The sequence below is a fragment of the Pempheris klunzingeri genome, chromosome 16 (genome assembly GCF_042242105.1).
Source record: "Pempheris klunzingeri isolate RE-2024b chromosome 16, fPemKlu1.hap1, whole genome shotgun sequence".
NCBI lineage: Eukaryota > Metazoa > Chordata > Actinopteri > Acropomatiformes > Pempheridae > Pempheris > Pempheris klunzingeri.
In genome coordinates this window covers 6055482-6073593 of record NC_092027.1, presented here as the reverse complement: position 1 = coordinate 6073593, position 18112 = coordinate 6055482, and the positions used below count along the sequence as shown (strand labels likewise).

At 41.6% G+C, this 18112-nt stretch overlaps 2 protein-coding genes across 5 annotated transcripts in view; both read left to right on the top strand.

Annotated features, from left to right (window-relative positions):
- Window positions 1-129: 129 nt before the first annotated feature.
- Window positions 130-4295, top strand: stpg1 (sperm-tail PG-rich repeat containing 1). The gene is made up of 8 exons (XM_070846845.1): window positions 130-151; window positions 230-354; window positions 441-542; window positions 773-952; window positions 1061-1169; window positions 1282-1450; window positions 1547-1737; window positions 4222-4295. The coding sequence occupies exons 1-8, from the start codon at window positions 130-132 to the stop codon at window positions 4293-4295; spliced, it is 972 nt and encodes a 323-aa protein (XP_070702946.1).
- A 5641-nt stretch (window positions 4296-9936) lies between these two features.
- The window catches only part of LOC139215691 (MAP7 domain-containing protein 1-like), a 36307-nt gene continuing 28131 nt past the window's right edge, over window positions 9937-18112 (top strand). For all 4 annotated transcript variants that reach the window (XM_070846728.1, XM_070846727.1, XM_070846725.1 and 1 more), the window contains exon 1: window positions 9937-10281. In XM_070846728.1, the coding sequence (XP_070702829.1) occupies window positions 10215-10281 (67 nt within the window). In that variant the 5' untranslated portion in view covers window positions 9937-10214. The remainder of the gene's footprint in view (window positions 10282-18112) is intronic.

Here is an 18112-nt window from a genome sequence, read left to right as displayed (position 1 = left end):
CCGGTCGCCATGTTACCGAGAGATGGCGCCAAAAGACCGGAGCACCACGTCACAGAGAGAGCCGCTGTTTTTACGTTACCGTAGCAACAGCGTTCAGATTTACCGGCTTCAGCGGGACTTGTGGGCAACATGTACCGAGGAGTTACTGAGAGTGAGTCTAAGTGAACACCTAACTTCATTATTTTAGCTAAAAATATACACTATGGTTCTTCTTTTTGTCTTTAAACAGATCAGATTCCAGCTGTTACATTTTCATCTTCAATACCAACGAAATACCAAAGGGTGGTGTTAACAAATACAGAGAAGAAGGGGTTTTCATCTCAAGCTAAGAGGTTCCCACCACAAGTCTGTCTGGTAGGGACACAACACCACTGTAAACAACAACAACACAGCATAAAGAAGATGACGATGATGATGATGGTGATGGTGTGATGTTTCAGAGTCACAGTCCAGGACCTGGCAGCTATGGCCGTATCTCCAGCGCTGAAGTCATAAGTCCTTCCTTCTCAAAGAAAGGCACCACAGGATTTGTTGTGTCCAAGGTCAGGTCCCCCATCCCACATGCACTGATTTCAGGTGTCAGGATTGTAGAAACACTGATGTCAAGCTCATATTTGTTCTGTTATTCTGTTGTCTAGACAAAATACAGCTGAGTGCTAACCTAGTTATGGCCCCAGAAGCTGGGTTTTGATTCTGCCGATTGCCTGTGAATACACTTAACACCAGCGGCAGGAGCATTAAACTGGCTTTGTCATGTCACCCTCTCCGGCAGGCTTCCAGGGCTTCCATCAACCCACGAGGAGGCATCCCCGGACCAAATGCGTACAGCCTGCAGGGCACCCTCTTAGACAAGTATGACTTTAATGTCGGGGTCTCCAGGGTGTTCAGGCTGCCTGTGGCTGTGCAGCTGGATGGTCCGAAGCACAAGACTCCAGCTCCCAATCAATATGACGTATGCATGTGTATCATGCAAGCTGCTTTTAAGGACTTTTTTCAGAGTCTGTGTTGTGCATCCAGTAGCTGATGTGTAACTTTTTTTTTGTTTCTTCTGTATGGACAGGTCACTTGTGGTAGTAGAGAAAGATTCACCACAGTGATTGGCACCGCAGCTTTCCTGTCAAAAACTCGACGGGACTCTTTTAGCCCAAACAAAAACATGCCATCACCATGTAATTACCTCTATTTCTCTCTGTTTCATGCATAATCAAATTTTTTGGCATCTTTTTAAATTCTTAATTGTATTTATCTTAATTTTAATCTCACGTCCTGAATTTGTTAAAGGCCACTATGAAGTGAGCGACAGTGCAATGCAGCATGACTCCAAAGCAGTCTCGTCCCCCTTCAAATCAAAAACCCAGAGAGTCCCAGCTCCAATAAACAACCATGTACCAGGCCCAGGAGCATACAGTCCCCACCAGACCCCTGCACCGGTGAAGAGGACCATCCTGCCGTGAGTAAACACACATTATTTATAGCTTTGGGTATGTGTTCTTCAGGTATTAGTTTTCAATTGTCTAAAGATGTCATTTCTGTTAACTGTTTCAAGGAGGGGCTATTATTTGGCAATATCAGCGCCTCCTCTGATTGTTCCTAAGGACCCTCCTTTGCCAGGCCCTGGGCAGTACGACATAGGGGATTATAACTGCCTGTCTAAGCATCCCATGCCCACTGCTGCGTTTGCATCCAGAACTGAAAGAATACCACAAAAGTCACAGGGCGATATGAACCCAGGTCCAGGTAATTCCTTTACACAAAAAACACAAATCCACTACATAAGACATAGATACTTAAAGGGGACCTATTCTGCAAAATTGACTTTTTAATGTCTTCTCAACATGAATATGTTCCCCCGGTGTGTCCACAAACACTTAAACTATGAGAAAAGACCATCCTCTCTGTTTTTCTCCTGCTCCTTCTTTCAGTATATGTGTGTAAAAATGCTCTGTTTAGTTTTGGCCCCTCTTGTGATGTCACACGCAGGGATCTTTATTGCACATTAGCATCATAGACTGTCTATAAAGAAATGGACGTAGCTTCCGGGGTCGGCTGTGCTGATTGCTCAAAGATGTCTGAATGAATGGAGGTCTATGAGAATATGAGCCTACTTCTCACTAGATTTATGACCTCGAGAAAACACTTTCCTAAAGGGTTTAAGGTCTCAGTCGCTACTTTCAAGTTTTCTTCGACACAACATGATGTTCATTTAGTAGATTAGATCCCATTTTGAGTAGAATAGATGATAGAACAGCTTTAGGGTGGGACTACGTTGTTACTAACCAATCAGAGTCGGTCTTCATTAAACAAACATCACTTTTGGTTCCAAAAAAAAAGAGATGGCGACACCCCTAGAGCGAAACTCAAGGCTTCAAAACGTTGGTCCACAAACCAATAAGTAACGTCATGGTGGCCATGTCCGCTTCTTATATACAGTCTATGGTTAGCATGTTGCTCTGCTTATGTGTTTCCCCATCGGAGATAGCAGAGTTGGTGCAGGAGTTATTTGCCTGCTCAGACAGGAGCTAAAACAGAGTGATGAGAAAGAGGGCGAAAAGAGCAGTATGCAGCATGAGGAAAATAATGTGTTTTTTAAAATATTACAGCCTGTAAACATATTCTAATAGTAAGTCCAAACACATTCATGAACATGAAAATGAGCAGAATATGTCTCCTTTAAAAAAACATGCTTGCTGGACATTTTGAATATTGGTTGATATTGTTCTTCTGTGAATGACTAGACAAATACAGACAAGATGATGTTACACAAAACCTTTTTGCTCCCTGAAACACAATGAACAATAAACACCACATTGTGGTGTTTATCCAAAATCAGCTGAGAAAAGGTTCTTTCTTTCTAATCATTTTATACAGTTCATACACAGTGGCAGAATAGGCTACTGAGTAAAGTGTGTAAAGCCACAATTTTCACACGCTAGTTTGCTCGTTGTAGTCACATGTTAATTTGTACAGCTTTAAATAAATACGCTGGGATTAAATTAGGTTTGCATTAAAATTTGCATCCCTTCTGTTGTTTAAACTGAGGCTGGTAAGTGTGAGAAACTGCTGACTTAAGTCTATGTAAATGAGGCAGGGTAAGGAAAAGCAGGTGCACATAAAAAATTAATGACAACATTTCATCATGAAGTAACTCCTGGAGGATTTTTGCTTTAACCCTGTCAGTCCCACTTTGTAAGTCTCACCATTTATGCACACAAGTCGTGTCTCTTATGAGCAACCTGAGCTATCATGCTTGGTTGTAACTGGTCTTTGCGTGCTGTTTGTTATATTGTCATCCAAAAAAACACACACATTTTAAGTATGGTTGTGTAAAACCTCATCAGTCAGGGAAGAGGCTGTAAAAAAAAAAAGCAAACGTTTGCCTGTGTTATTTATTGGCTATGATGCTTTTGTATTGGTTTTAACCCCTGACACCTATAAAGTCAGAAAGGTTAGAGAGGGTTAACTGGAGTAATGTTTTGTTGTTGTAATTTCTCCTGCCTTATTATTGGTTATAAAGCCTGGCTGTCATTCACTCCACAAACCTCACAGATTTCACTGATTACTTGAATTACTGTTCATTGATGACCCATCTCATTTGACACCTTCAGAAATGTAATACATTTATTTTGCAACTGGATTTTTTCAAGGCTAACCTAAAATCTACATGTGCACTGCTCATTATAAAGCCTAAATTCAACTATTCGAGTGGAACGTTTCTCAATTTTTAACAAAAAACGTGGTTGTTCTGAAAAAGAAAATGTGGAATACAGCAATGTTTGAAGCCAAGAACTGACCTTGAGAGGTAGATTAACACAAGTAGCACAAAAATGCATTTTTGGCCTGTGACTGAAGGATAAATCCTCCACCAACACCAAGATGTGACACATTTGGACAGAGGATGACCCTGACTTATGGGATTTTAGTGTGAGACCAGAGCTCCTCATCTCTGTCTCTTATCGCCTGAAACAGGGGTGAAGAGTAACTCCCCTGAAACTACTCGCTGTTTTATTAAATAAAATTCAACTTGATTTAAACCTTTAGACAAAATTATAAATCATGCGGTCAGTTCCTGATTTATTAAGGTGAAAGTATCTCAGGTCTGACATTACTTTTTCTGGCTACAGGCGAAAGACAACAGTTCTTAACATTAGCAGTGATATATATTAAGTCTTAGTGATTGCAAGCGTGAAAGCCTGAAGTTAAACTGTCTCTGCCTCCTTCCAGGTTTCTATAATCCACAAATCTTGCCAAAGCCGTCCTTCTTTTACAACGACTCCAGAGTCTGGATTCCTGTGTGAAGCTCACAAGTTAATTTTTTACACACATGAACTGTGATTATCTGTATCAAAATGCTTCAATACAAGGTATGTGTCTCTGTTTTAAATGCACTCAGGTTCATCTATATCTGGCATTTTGTAAGTAAGTATTTTTGAGGAAAAAGGATGAAAATTAAATTGCAACCATTTAGTCTCAGTAGTCTTCTTTGTCTGTGTAGGCCAATAAGATGTGAGGCTGTTGAGCTACTTTTGAAGATGAATCATATTCAGGATTTATCCGTGTAAAAGCCCCACCTTTTATCCTCAGCCCAGTTTCCTGATGCTCTAATCTGGACATGATATAGCCGTGTGCGTCCCCCAGCAGCTGCTGGTGCAGTCAGTGGTACGCCACAGTAACAGCTGAGAGCCTGAGATGACACCACTGTGCCAACTGCTAGAGAGCAGGCGGAGGGGTGGAGTGTGACTCTGTATGTGAGCAATGTGACTGATGGGGAATGAGGTGGGGATGGTGTTTAACCCGACGGACAAATGGACACATCAGTCACTCCCTTTATCAGGTGTTTGATTGTTGGAACAACAGCTACAACAATTTTATGACTCCGCTTTAGTGTTCTTTTAAAACTTTATAGCGAGAAACTGTCGAAATTATGATGAGAACCTTTTTTGAAATAATGACTCAGAATCTCAAAATAAAGACATTTGTACCTTCAAAAATACTTTCTTCAAATGATAAGAAAGTATCTCAAAACAATGCCTTCCTCAAAATAGTCAGTATTTCAAAACAATGACTTGGTATCTCAAAATAATGAGAAACGCTGTAAACTAGCCTAATAAAGCCATATGCAAATTTTGATTTATCATTATAATGACTTACAAGATTTACTTTTCATCACATTGGTAGAAATGGCCTTCCATAGATGCCACTTTCATATTTAATTATCAGTATCATTTTCACAATAATGAATAAAATACCAATATGCAGCTAGTCGCTCGTAGTGATGAGAATTATCACCTGAATCTGCTGCTCCTTTCGGCTTCATGGAGCTTCATAGTGAGTTTCAGCTCTTTGTTTAACTGTCATCCCGTAACTTTGCTGTTTTGGTTCACTGAAATCAGCAGAAGGCACCTGATGTCCTGAAAAGTCTGTATTTAGCAACTAAAAAGACAATAAAGATATTTCCCTCAGGAATGAGTAGAGATCAAAAACAGAAAGATGTTGTGTTCACCACTTGTTTCCACGGCTCCCAAAATGGCCAGTAACTTCCTGCCGGTTGCCTGGCAACTGCAAAAAAGCGAAACCTCCTTTTTAATACCATAATTATGTAGATATAACTAGGGTTGGGTACCGTTCACATTTGAACCCATACCGGTACCTGGTATTCAGTACCAGTACCAAATGGTAGCTTTTTTTGGTACTTTACTCTGTCTGCAATAACAAAAAGTAATTTCAATTACCCAACCTGTTACCTGCAGACAGAACCAGTCAAGCTGTCTTTATGCTAAGCTAAGCTAAGCTGCTGCTAGCTGTGGCTTCATATTTTCTATCCAGATGTTAAAGTGATGTTCTCATCTCATTCTCTAACAAAAAGTGAATAAGCCTATTTCCCAAGCTGTCACACATTTGCTTTAAGGCAGGTCTTCACCCTGGAAAGATGTTTCAAACATCGACGTGGCATTTTGTGTTCACCAGAAGCAGATGTTGACGTGGAAATAAATGTCGTGTGGCGATATCTACTCTCTGTAAATAACAATAAAACAACACGGTGCCCAAAAGTTGTTATTTATACCTTGTGTTACTTTCCATCTGCAAAAAACAGTGGATGCGATCCAGTTTAATCCACTGTGTCATCTGCTCACATGGAAATCACTTGGAGATTTTTCCCCACCTCCGCTCTCGATAACCACACCAACTGCAGACATGCTTCACTCCCACACTGAAGCAGCTGTGGTTATATTCAGACTGTGACTTCAGCAGTGTGCTCTCCAAATATGTGTACTCGCCCTGTAAAACCAAACCATTGTGCACTTTGGGGGTTTTACAATGAAAGGAGCATTTTATAACTCCCTTCTGCAGACAGAAATGTTCTCCTCCCCTCTGGTCAAATGCGCAGGGAGGACCCAGATGAACGTTTCAAGTGTAACTGCAGGCTTTTTGTGAGGAGCAGTGCTTTTGTGCTAGTCTGTGTAGGAGGGACATTTAACTAGATGCCTGTATGGGTTTATGGGAGGCTCTCTGAGGCTCAGTCAGGTGCAGGCGAGTGTGGACATGCACTCCTTCAAAGGAAGCCTCATTGTGAAAACTGCTGTAGGAACAATTGAAGGATGCATCCATTGTACTGAATCAGTTGTTCACTAAAATTTGCTGGTTAAAAGCCTTCTTTGTGCATTTAAGTGCTCTAATCAGGTATTTTAAGTTAGATTTGTCTCTAAATCATACCGGTAATAGTCTGAGGGATTCAGTAAAACCTTATTGTCGTGCTAAATTGTTGCTGCCTGCGTCAGAGTGAAGAGCTAATCATGTCACTTTGAGCTTATGTCTGTTGCTTGGCAGTACATCGGTGGACTGCAGGCACAATTTGTTCTGCTGTAGTTTCAGCAGTCTTGTGTATTTATGGAATCCTTGAGAGACAGAACAAGATGGTGTAATGTGGAAAACATGGGAAAGGGCTTTCCAGGATTTCTGTCGTCCTGTTTGTGCACCATATTTTGTTTTTAGCCATGTTGATTGATTGATTTTAGTCATCGATTATCAATAACAGAAATAGTAGAAGCCCAAGTGATAACATGTTTATGTGGAAACACTTATTTCCAACGATGTCCCAAGATGTTAGAAGACAAAGAGAACACAAAGAAACATAAGACAGAAAACTGAAACACATCAGGTGAGGTAAAGTTACATTTGTACGTGGAGCGTAGCTGAGGGACGAAGCAGGTGTTGGAGATGAGAGGATGAAGTTCACTGAGGGGTTTCACACCAAACTAAAACTGTGACTTTTTTGACTTGCAAAATTATCGTTTAAATTCATGACAAAATGTAAACAGGATATCAAAAAGTTATTTGTATCTCGCCACTGACTTCCGGTACGTATTTCCGCCAAAGTGAGGTCCCATTGGACCCACCGGAAGGGGCGGGACTTCACCTCTGTAGATTGTAGATCAAGATAAGAGACACAACAACAAATACTCCATCCATCCATCATCCATCCATCCATCATCCATCCATCCATCTATCCATCATCCATCCATCCATCTATCCATCATCCATCCATCCACTTACCCATCCATCCATCCATCCATCCATCCACTTACCCATATATCCATTTATACATCGATCCATCCATTCATCCATTCATCCATCCATCCATCCTTTCCAAGAGACACAGGTTCTCATGCAGATGAATGCTTGTCCTTCCTGTATTTCCTGCCCTTGCATTTCCAAATCCTATTACTGCACCAACAGATCATTTTCCAGCAGAGACTCCAGACTCAACAGCAGAGCCGTTCGCTTCCTCACAGGCACCAACGGTTCAGCTCCAGCTCCACTAGCCTCGATGGAGTGTCCTCTCCTCCCCTGTCATGTGCGACAGGGCGTCCAGGGGATTGATGAGCAGTGTATCAGCACATCACAGGCTATATTTACCTCCCATCTACCATATTTAAAGGAATCTATTATCTGCTTAGCCTTCAGTCTTTTTGTTTTTTGTTTGTTTATGTTAAATGTAAGTTGTGAAATGGTTTTAACTGTCAATTTTTGATTTTAGGCTGAACTATAAGGAATAAGAGAGAGAGAAGAAGGTGGACCAACCACACAGAATGATCTGGATGTTGGGAAGTCTCTACCATCAGCCACAGCCCAGCGTTTTCATCAGACTTGAGGTCTATGAAGTCCTTAATGTCTTCACCAAGCTAAGTGGGTCATGCATATTTTATCTCTGTCAAGGCTCACATAAGCTACATTTGGCCTTTTAGCTTTTAGTAATGTTCTAACATTATGTTAAATTATCTATCCTGCTCTAAAGACTCTCAAAATGAGCATTCAGGGATGTAATATGTTTTTTTTTTAACATATATTTGGTTTTCTGCAGATTTAAAAAAAGAAACCATGATGAGCACAGATGACCTCATATATAATTAATCTGAATTTTTTATCCAGATGACCAAAAAAGCACAGTGGGTGTCATTCAGGGCGGACTATTTATAAAACATCTCTCTTAAAACGGCCCTGCAGAAGCCTCTTTGATTATAAGAGCAAAGTATAATAGTAATGTGGGCTTATACAACAAATCCTTACAGAAATCATGCTTTCCTACAATGTAAAAAGATCTCTGAAAGCTACTTTTTGTTTAATATAGTAATCCAGTTTTATTCCAGCATGTTTTCCTGTGGTAATTAAGGCCTTTTGCACCATTATGACAATAATATTACAATATTTTGTGTGTTTTTCTAATAGATATGTTGCTCCTGAAGTAAAGAATGCTGTTGTTAATTTTTACCGTTACAGCCCGTTAATTAACACATGTCTAATTGCTGTAATTACACACACAGTCCGTTTGATCCCCTGTTATGACAGCTCAGCTCAGCTCCAGGCAGCAGGGCTGATTTCAGCTGCTGGAAATCATCTGATGGATCAAACCATTCACGGGGTCCAAGACTTAAAAGCTCTCTTCTGTCCTTTTTCTGCGGCATAAAACCGACCAGAGAGGCTCCAACTGGGAATTAAATGTAATGTTTGCTGTTTTTATATTGATTATTTGGCCTGGTGGTTGATGGGTAAACGAGTTTCTTTCCTTGTGAAACAGTTGGTACAGTCCACTTGTCCGGCATGCGGTTTTCTCGCTGCGAAAGTCGGCGTCAAATCAGCAAGAGGAAGAGTCTACAACCGGAAATGAAGCAATCTGGCATTCAGAATAAAAGACGGTTCTTTTAAAATATATAATAAAGATATATAATATTCCTTTACTGTTATTGCCTTATAAATATACTTTCCAATTATAATAATTTGAATGCAAATGTTCGAAAACGATATTTATTATCTTTTATGTGAATGATTATTTCAGCCATAGAAAAAGTAGCCTGCACTTCAATTAGGGTACTTTTGTGGCCACTTGCTGCAAATAATTGGTTTTGTGGCAACAATTTGAGCATGAAAATTAGACTAAATTATTTGTAATACTTATGTAGTATGTGTCCTTTCCTGTCGGTTTAATACCCCTTTGTTGAATTTTGTTGTTCGTTTGTTTTTCCATTATGTTACATGTACTGTGCATATTGAATGTCACCTACTATCTGAGAAAATATGTTAAACATGTAAAAACTAAAAACTAAACTAAAACATGGCTTCCAGTGAGAAACGTTAATTATTGTCTCAGGAAACTATAATTTGAGAGAGAAAAAGTTTCCTTAAACCACCTGCATCTCTTCCTTAAAAGATGGTTTGCTTAGTCGCCATGCAGATAGCTCAGTCCTTCTCCAAATCAACTGAGCAAACTCTGAGAGAGATACAGCTGAAAGCTCAGGACACACCTAATCAATGGACCTTGAAGTAGAACCAATGTATTTTATTCTGAAAAGTCTCACCGGAAGTGGGTGCCTCACTCTTTGCAGCTTGACTCCGGTTCTGCGGCTCACAGGACTTAACAGAAACCTTTTTTATTGCCCCACTGTAGGTTTTCCAAGGCGCGCTGGAGTGGACTGATTCCCTCATTTTAACAAGACAATTTAACAAGTTTCTTGTTATTTAACATTTTAAACATTCCCAGCTGATTCCAGTCGGATCCTATTTATTCCCACATTATTCTCTTGATCACTTTTTCTCTCTTTCTATTCCGGTTGGATTTACAAAGGGCGTGTTTGGGCGATCTGTACCGGGAGTTTCATCTCCTGTACTTGTGCGACTCTGAGGAATGACAGCACCTGGAAAGAGACTGCGATCCGCCTGAGATGGAAACGATGGATTATAAGGAGCTTGGACATAATTTCGAGGAGAAGCTGACACTAACAGACAAAAGTGAGTATCTTTAAACCAACACACAGAAAAAAATAGGTCATGATTAATTGTTATTTAATTGTTATTTCCCTTAATCTTATTTAGAATGAGTGTCAGTGTATGCGGCATGTTGTTTATGAGACGCGCCTTCCTGGGAAGTGAAATGCTTGGAGATTTTTTGGATTCAACAGCTGCAGCAATGCATCATGCCAGATTTCCCCTAACCCCCCTCCCCGCTAAAATCTGAAAAGATGCGATGTTTGTCCGCCCTGTAATTCCTCCAGTCCGATCAGCGGGCTGTCTGCACCTCTAACAGGCGGGTCCCGACCGGCAGAGATCCTGGAAACGCTGCGCCCACTGAGCTGTGGTCTCCATTACCAAACACGTCAGTGGTGCACAGAGTGAAAAATGGCCCACAGATACATACACACAACCAGGAGAGCTGGTGCAGCTGAACACACACACACACACACACACACACACACACACACACACACACAGAGCCCTGCAGCAGGACCCCCCCCCCTTTTATCTTCCTCTGGTGTTGGGATTCAATGCTTTGCTCAAGAGCACTTCAGCTTGAGCTTTAACATCTGCGTCTCACTCTGATCAGCCTCTCTGTAGCCGCTCCAGTAGTCCAGTGAAATCCTCATAATTATGCACCAGTAAGCTGATAACAGTGAGCCCTATTTTCCTCTTGTACTCACTATGATGTAAATCAAACCCTGAAATATTCTTTATTTCTATTTCTCAAAGCCGAGCTATCACTCAGTATCTGGCTTATAAGCATTACTCAATGGCAGATTCATCCATACTAACATAAATACGCCACCAACCTCCTCCCTCACATATCTCCCCTTGACCTGCGTACTGGTGGAAGGTGACTCTCCATGCACTGGCAGCCCTCCCCCCCTATTTCCACTTGATGTGGAGAGAGCGTTGATGGAGGGAGAAACGTCTGCTGCAGCCTTTTATCACAGCGAAGGCAGGCTGCCGTGGTGCTCGCTCGCTGCATGTGTGGGAGTCTATATGAACGTGCTGCAAGGAGAAAAGCAACTACAGGCCAATGCATAGATCAATATTTAGAGTGGGACTGTGCTTGGCATCTCTGCAGTGTCATTTCTAGTCACTTATCAGATATCACATGTGCAGTTAAATAACACTGGCTGACGGTTTATCATCCTAACCCTTTAACAAGCATACTGTAAGCCCGGAAATGACCCAAAATGAGAATAACAGGGTTGTTGACTCCTTTTGGTCAGAATAACGATCCTGGACTCCTCTGAATGGAAACTTATTTGAGCTCAGAGGCAAAAAGTCAGAATTAGTCTAAAGTGATACTGATTGATGTAAGGTTTTTCTTCCTTTGTCTTCTTAAAGCACCTATATATCGATATCATCCTGTGTATGTTTTTGAGGCACGGTTGTCAACGTTGAGGCTGTCTTTAGCATCTTAATCATGGGACGTACGTGTTAGCGCTTTACTGGTGTGAAATCTTCTGTAAAAAGCATGTTTACTGAGTTCCCCAACAAGCTCGCATTGCTCTCGAGCAAATTCGTCCTCCGATAAGATGAAAAACAAAGCATGTTTTGGTGGCAGGCCCTCCACAGAGAGCTGCAGCACGCAGCAGGGTTCATCAACATGTGACGTTATCAGGAATGCTAGATGCCGAAAAAGGCAGTGGCGTTAGATAAACAGAGACATTCTTTCTCTCTGACTCCTTTCTGAGAGCTGTGAGTCAAAAACAGAGAAGCTAACTAAGGTTGTGTTTGTTTTTTTACTGCCCTGTGCGGAGCTGTAAAGAGAGGGGATTATAATCCCATATCAAAGTGATGTATTCAGGTCTGAGGGTGGCAGACCTTTGGTTTAGTCCTAATGCATGTAGACCATCTAAATCCCTCCTGTAACCCCCCCACACTCCGTGAAACCAGCCAACCAGCGACATTACGCCACTTAATCAGAGCCGGCTTTTCTGTCTGCTTGTGTTTCAGAGCACACAGAGCAGAAAAGACCAGAGTTTTTCTTTTGTCTTTGAGGAAACACAGCTAGCAGCTTCCGTTCTTAGTAACGCAGCGAGAGCTGGAGTCACACCAAGCCTCTCCAAGACATGACATGTTCAAAGACTCTCTGTTTGCAGCTCACAATAGGAGTGGCACCGTCGCCGAAACAGTCCACCTTTTGTGTGATCCAGACAGAAAACCTCACAAGTTTGAATGAGCTCCTTCCCGGATTCAAACTTCTCCTTCTTGATATCTGCAGTGTCACTGTATCAACTTTTCCAGCCTTGTTGGCCTGCAGTCAGACTCTCAGTGTGGAGCTGAATGCTCCTCTGTGGATGTAATCATGAGACATAGACTCCCCTTGGCCCAGCGAGCTTCCCAGTCATGCTGACGTTATGTTCTTGGCGCCCGTTCAACATCACAGCCAGGCTGGAAATGTAGATTTTGGCCTAAAAACTTCCTTCCACTGACTTTTGATTTGCCACCATCATCAGTCATCTTCCACTACTGAACTCAGAAAACAAGTAATCTTGGTCAGAGGCTTCCAGCCAGTAAATAAAGTTGGATTTCCTTAAATGTAGGGCTCCCACTAACAATCATTATCAGTTAATCTCAATTAATTTTGTATGTAAATGTATATCAGTTTAAGATAATCTGTTTTTACGTTTATTCCAGGAAGTTGACGCTCAAACAAGCCCAGCTAACTTAATCCAAGATAGAGTTGTTTGCAAAACCCACGTTTTAGTCTGTTTGCAAATACAAACAATTAAGCAGAAATGTAATATTTTGCTTGTCTAGAAGCTAAGCAGCCAAACACTATTATGTCGAATGGAATAACATTTTCCTTTACATAATTAAAGGGCTAACCCGCCCTACACAGCAATACTTCTCTGTCTTCTCCATGGATCATCAACTTATCTCGATGTTGATGTTTTGCCAGGGACCTGTTAGCTTTAGCCTCATTATTTTACCATGATAACTCAAAACTTTAAAGTCAGCTAGAGACGGTGTTTGATGTCATGGTGGCTATGCCCACGTCTTATATATATATATATATATAGTCTATGGTCAAGAAGCATCAGTCGGTGAGGATAATGGCACATTGCATTCTGGTTGTTGTAGGCTCTCTACTTTTTTACCAGGTCTTTTTCTCTGCTTTCTCTGCTCATCTAGCACCACTTTAAAAAAACGTGTGCCTTTCTATTGCAAAACAAGACCCTTTTTACGATGAGATCTTCTCTCCAGCTTTAGTCCAACTTTTGTTTCTGTTTCTGTTCCTCGGAGGGGAAAAATAAAACTACAGCCAAAAGACAAAGCTCCTCTCAGCTCGTGACACGCGGCTCAAGTTTTCACATCTCCACCAACTGTGTCTCATTTGCGGCCTGGGGGCTCGAATGCTTGTACGTGCGGGCGGGAGAGCAAAGAGTGCTGCTGGGAGGGCTGGGTGTGGACAGGGTCGGCTACAATGACTCGTCCAGGAGTCTGGGTTGTATGTGGTTTGAGCGGATCCTTGAAGAAGGAGGAGAAGGAAGGAGGAGGAGACCAGAGCTCGCTCTCCAACGCTCCACGTCAGCGATCCCTGTGACCAGATGCTATAAATCACAGCCATGACGCCAACCACTCGCACAGGAAAGGAGAGGAAAGGCTCCAATCTGCTGCCGAGAAGCTTCCTGAGCGCTCATGCTCAGATTAGTCATGCTTCCCTTCGTATCTGGCATTCATAAAAGCAGAAGTCATGAATGGGATGTTGATATTATTAATCCCGTTTTCAGCATAATCCTGTTAGGGAACGGTGTGAGGCAGAGGTTAGTCATAAAAGGAACTGTCACATCACATTTTGTAGATTAGAGTCATTGTAGCAACACCTACACATATGTGACTATTTTAGAGCTAATGTGGAGGGAAGAGAAGCCAGAGGCAGATATAGTGATGTCCTCCTTCCGATTCAGCAGCATCTGCAAATACTCGACCCTGTGCTTCCTGAATATCACTTTTGTTTGAGTTTTCTTTGGTATCTGCACATTTCTACCTATTTCTTCCTCTGTTTGTTCCATGTTAACAGCTGCTGCTTCAGGAAAGGCCTCCACTTCCTGATTGTGCACCAGAGGATGTTAAGTGTTGTAAAGTCAAAGCTTCTATGACTGATTCAGACTTAAATCATTGTTGTTTTATAATGAACAGCAGAGGTGTGAGCCGGAGTCACCAGTCTGATGACTTTAGTCTTTTACACAAGATAACTCATAACTCCACTTTGACTTAAACACAGATGTTGTGGCTTGTGGCTAAATTGCAAAAGGAATAATCAATCTGACAGCAGCCAATCAGGTTTGGTACAATAGATCAGCTGACAGAGACATAATGGCGTGTTTATAGCTTGAAACATAAGACTTGGACATTACTAGACCTCAGTATTCAACTATTTGGTGTTCTTTTGTTGGGAAGGTATTCGGTGTTGAGATTGGGATTGAGTAATTTGAAGATGTAACTTCAAGTTATAATTGTCAGATTAATTGATGATGAAAATAACTCTTGGATACAGCGCTACACAAGATTAGAAATCAGACCAGACGTTATTTCTCATTTTTTGATCCTCAGTGCTGCAGCCACATTTTGGTCAATGCCAAAAGAGTGCTGAGGTCTGGTATCCAGAGCTAGTTCCTGGGAGCGGTCACATGGGTTCAGCGGTGCTCTGGGCTCATAATGTAGCTTAAATATTGAAGCTGTAGGTTTGACTTTGATGTATCAGACACACACAGCATTGACTGTGTCCTCAGGGCGTTTCCAACCCACCTAGAGGGACTCCTCCCTCTCTTTTTTTTATTTTGCTGCTCCCTCAGATTTTACGTCCTTGGGCGTTGGCTGTCTATTAAAGTTTAATTGGTCAATATTAATGAACCTGGATTCATCTTTAGTGTTGAGTAGGAGGTTTTTTTTGCTGTGCTTGCAAATGGGGCCTCATTAGATCAAATGTCTTCCTTTGAAGGACATGGTACATGAACAGATCTAATATTATTTGAGAAACAATTCCCAATAATAGCAAAAGGTTTTCTTTGAATTTGGTATTTTAGCTCCTTTGGTGTTCAGCTGCTTCGGTTTGGTTCCCGTCCTGTGCCTGTCCATCCGTTACCCATGCTGCCTTGCAGTATGTACTGGATGTTTTTGTTGATATGCTGCTGTGACCTCAGGGGAATCACTAACAGATGCGCCCCCTCCATCCTCATGCTTTGAAGTGTAGCTCTGTTTATATGTGTGTGTGTGCAGATAACATACATTCGAGGTTCATGCACATCAGCTCACACACACTCAATTTAATCTGGAAGACAGGACAGCAAAACTCACTATAATAAAAAAAACATGTATCTGATCAGCCACCTGGATATAAAACAGATCTGACAATGGTCCCAGACGTGTTGCGAACTGAAAATCATCGCTTTTGTTGTGTAAAGATCAGTTGTCATGTGCTGAGTCAGATGTTTATTTTCTGTCTTTCTATTCGTCTCCCAAATGTTTTCCTGCCCTCCAGACATTTATTTTTGACTGGCAGACAAGCAGCATTTAAACTGTTAAGATGCAGCATATCCTGCACCAGTCAATAGATTACCTCTGAAATCTCCTACAGTGACGCCACACTGCTTCTTCCATTACCCACACATGAGCTGAGGTGACCCAGCTAGCAGCTCACTGTGCCCTTTTATGCTCTGAAATGGTCCTTGAAAAGCTCTTCTCCAGGATAAAGGATGAAGACCAGGCTGCAGCAAAATGCCGGCACACTTTGCCTGCAGCTGGTCAGGTTTTCTTCTAGTCCAGAAGGCTTCAGTTGACACCAGATACTCTCTTGGTTGTCAGATTTGATGTGTCTGATGGTTTAGAGCTGCAGTAAATCACATAGAGGGCGCCTGACACCACAGCATTGATGCTGTAGCACCCTCTTTTTGTTGATTTTCACATTTTATTGAATTTACACATCTTGCAAAAACAAAAATGAAAAATAATCCAATTAATTTGATATTTTGCCCTGCTCTAGCCCCAAGATAGGAGTGAGTTTTTTCATCGTACTACACATTATCCCATCCAGGAGATCTACTTTTCCTTAGTTCCTTACCATTGCTTTTTATATGCCATTAATAGTATAACTATAGATAAAGTACTGTATTTACCTTTTTTGTTGTGGAGGTATTTATTGTTTCCCGTTGTCATAACATCATTTGTTGACCTGCTGTGACTAGGCTGAACGCGCAGCACTGAAACCAGATCTCAGCTGAGATTAAACTTAGTCCATCATCACACCTCACCGTGCTGCCAGGTCAACATTAGTCAGCCTGATACAGTTATGGCCTACTTTCTCCGTCCAAAACAAGAGTGCGCTGGCTTCAGCTGTGGTCCATATACTTGATTCTGATGTTTCCATTAGAAGTTTCCGTCACAAACAGACTATCAAGACTTAGTTTTTACCAAAGATCGACACCAAGGTAGCTGAGACTGTTAATAACGGACCTGCACACAAGGAGCAGGCTCTTCTTGGCGAGGTCTCTCATGGAAACTAGTTAAGACGTGTAATTCAGAGAATGGCTGCAGTAAGTGGTCAGTGTCTGAAGGAGTCTGGTGGTCTGCAGCTATGAGAGAAATAAACAAGCTGCAGTGCGACTCATTGTTATTGTAGATCCCTGTTTGCTATTCATCTCTGTCTTTTGTTTCACATATTGTCTCTACTTATTTTCATTGTCTCTACTGTTATTTTGGGTAAATCCCTTCTTTTGTTTCAGAAGTGGTGTACAGGGCTGAGTACTGTTTGAAATTAGTTTGTACTACTAATGCTAAAGTTGAGTTGCATCAATGTTTTCAATGCTTTTCAGTATCTTGAAAAATATGGACAAAGTCCTTTTTTCATCAAACTAAGAAAAAACAAAGGTTGTTGAACAGCTAAGCTAACAGTGGCATATTTACTCGTCCAGCAGGCGTGGAGCAGCATTCATTTATAGCTGCATGTTGGGGCACCTGATGAATGAAAGTCCTGTGTTGACTCGATACTCAGCCTTAGTGCTAAATTCATCACGTTCGATTCAGGCTGTTTGTCTTTCCCTCTCTTTTCCTTGTCTAACGTGTTTATTTACATCCTGAGCCTCGCTCACCGTTGCTAAGTCGTGGCGATGACCTAACGATGAGGTCATGACTGAGGAAGTGAAGCTCCCTGACTGCAGCCTCAGTCACAACAAACCAAGCTCAAGCTATTTTCTCTCTGTCTCACAGAAAGGCTTTTCTCAGCACAGGCCGTTAAAATACGGCTCAGAGATCTTTCCATGTCTCCTCTCTCGCTGCTTCCCCTTTGACCCTATTTCTGGTATCAAACTTGAGCTGGTGAATAGAGAAAGAGGAAAAAGTGAATAATGGATGATCCATATATGATTCATACTTGGCTCTGTTTTTCGTCTTTGTGACTGGGTAACCCACTTTGTGGTTAAAAGCACCTGGAGATCCCTCCTGTTTGCAGCGTAGTAACATCCTTCCCCTCGCCGTGCTGACTGAATCTATTTTAGCGCTCATGCTCAGACCCATGCACACTCTGTATGCTCTCTGGACACTTTTAATAGCTTGTCCTGTTTTTGCCCTGGATTCAAACACAAATGTAGGGGCTGAAATAACAATATGGCCCCTCAACTACATTTTTGCTAGTATAAATCAGCACCTCATGTCCTGATCAATCCAATATTTAATTGTTTGGGGGCAGAAAATTGGCCATATGGGTTCGTATTACTGTTAATGCAAATACATGCAGTTAAATGAATTAATGAATAGATGAAACAAGTCAGCTGTAAATATTAGAAAGTCAGCTTTGTTCAACAAACTCACTGAT

What these genes read in the sequence shown, in the direction of transcription:
- stpg1 (XM_070846845.1), top strand. Translation starts at nt 130, where the DNA reads ATGTACCGAGGAGTTACTGAGA. An exon ending in CAGCTCCCAATCAATATGAC is followed by an intron (nt 953 to 1,060) that starts GTATGCATGTGT and finishes CTGTATGGACAG; the next exon opens with GTCACTTGTGGTAGTAGAGA. An exon ending in CGATATGAACCCAGGTCCAG is followed by an intron (nt 1,738 to 4,221) that starts GTAATTCCTTTA and finishes GCCTCCTTCCAG; the next exon opens with GTTTCTATAATCCACAAATC.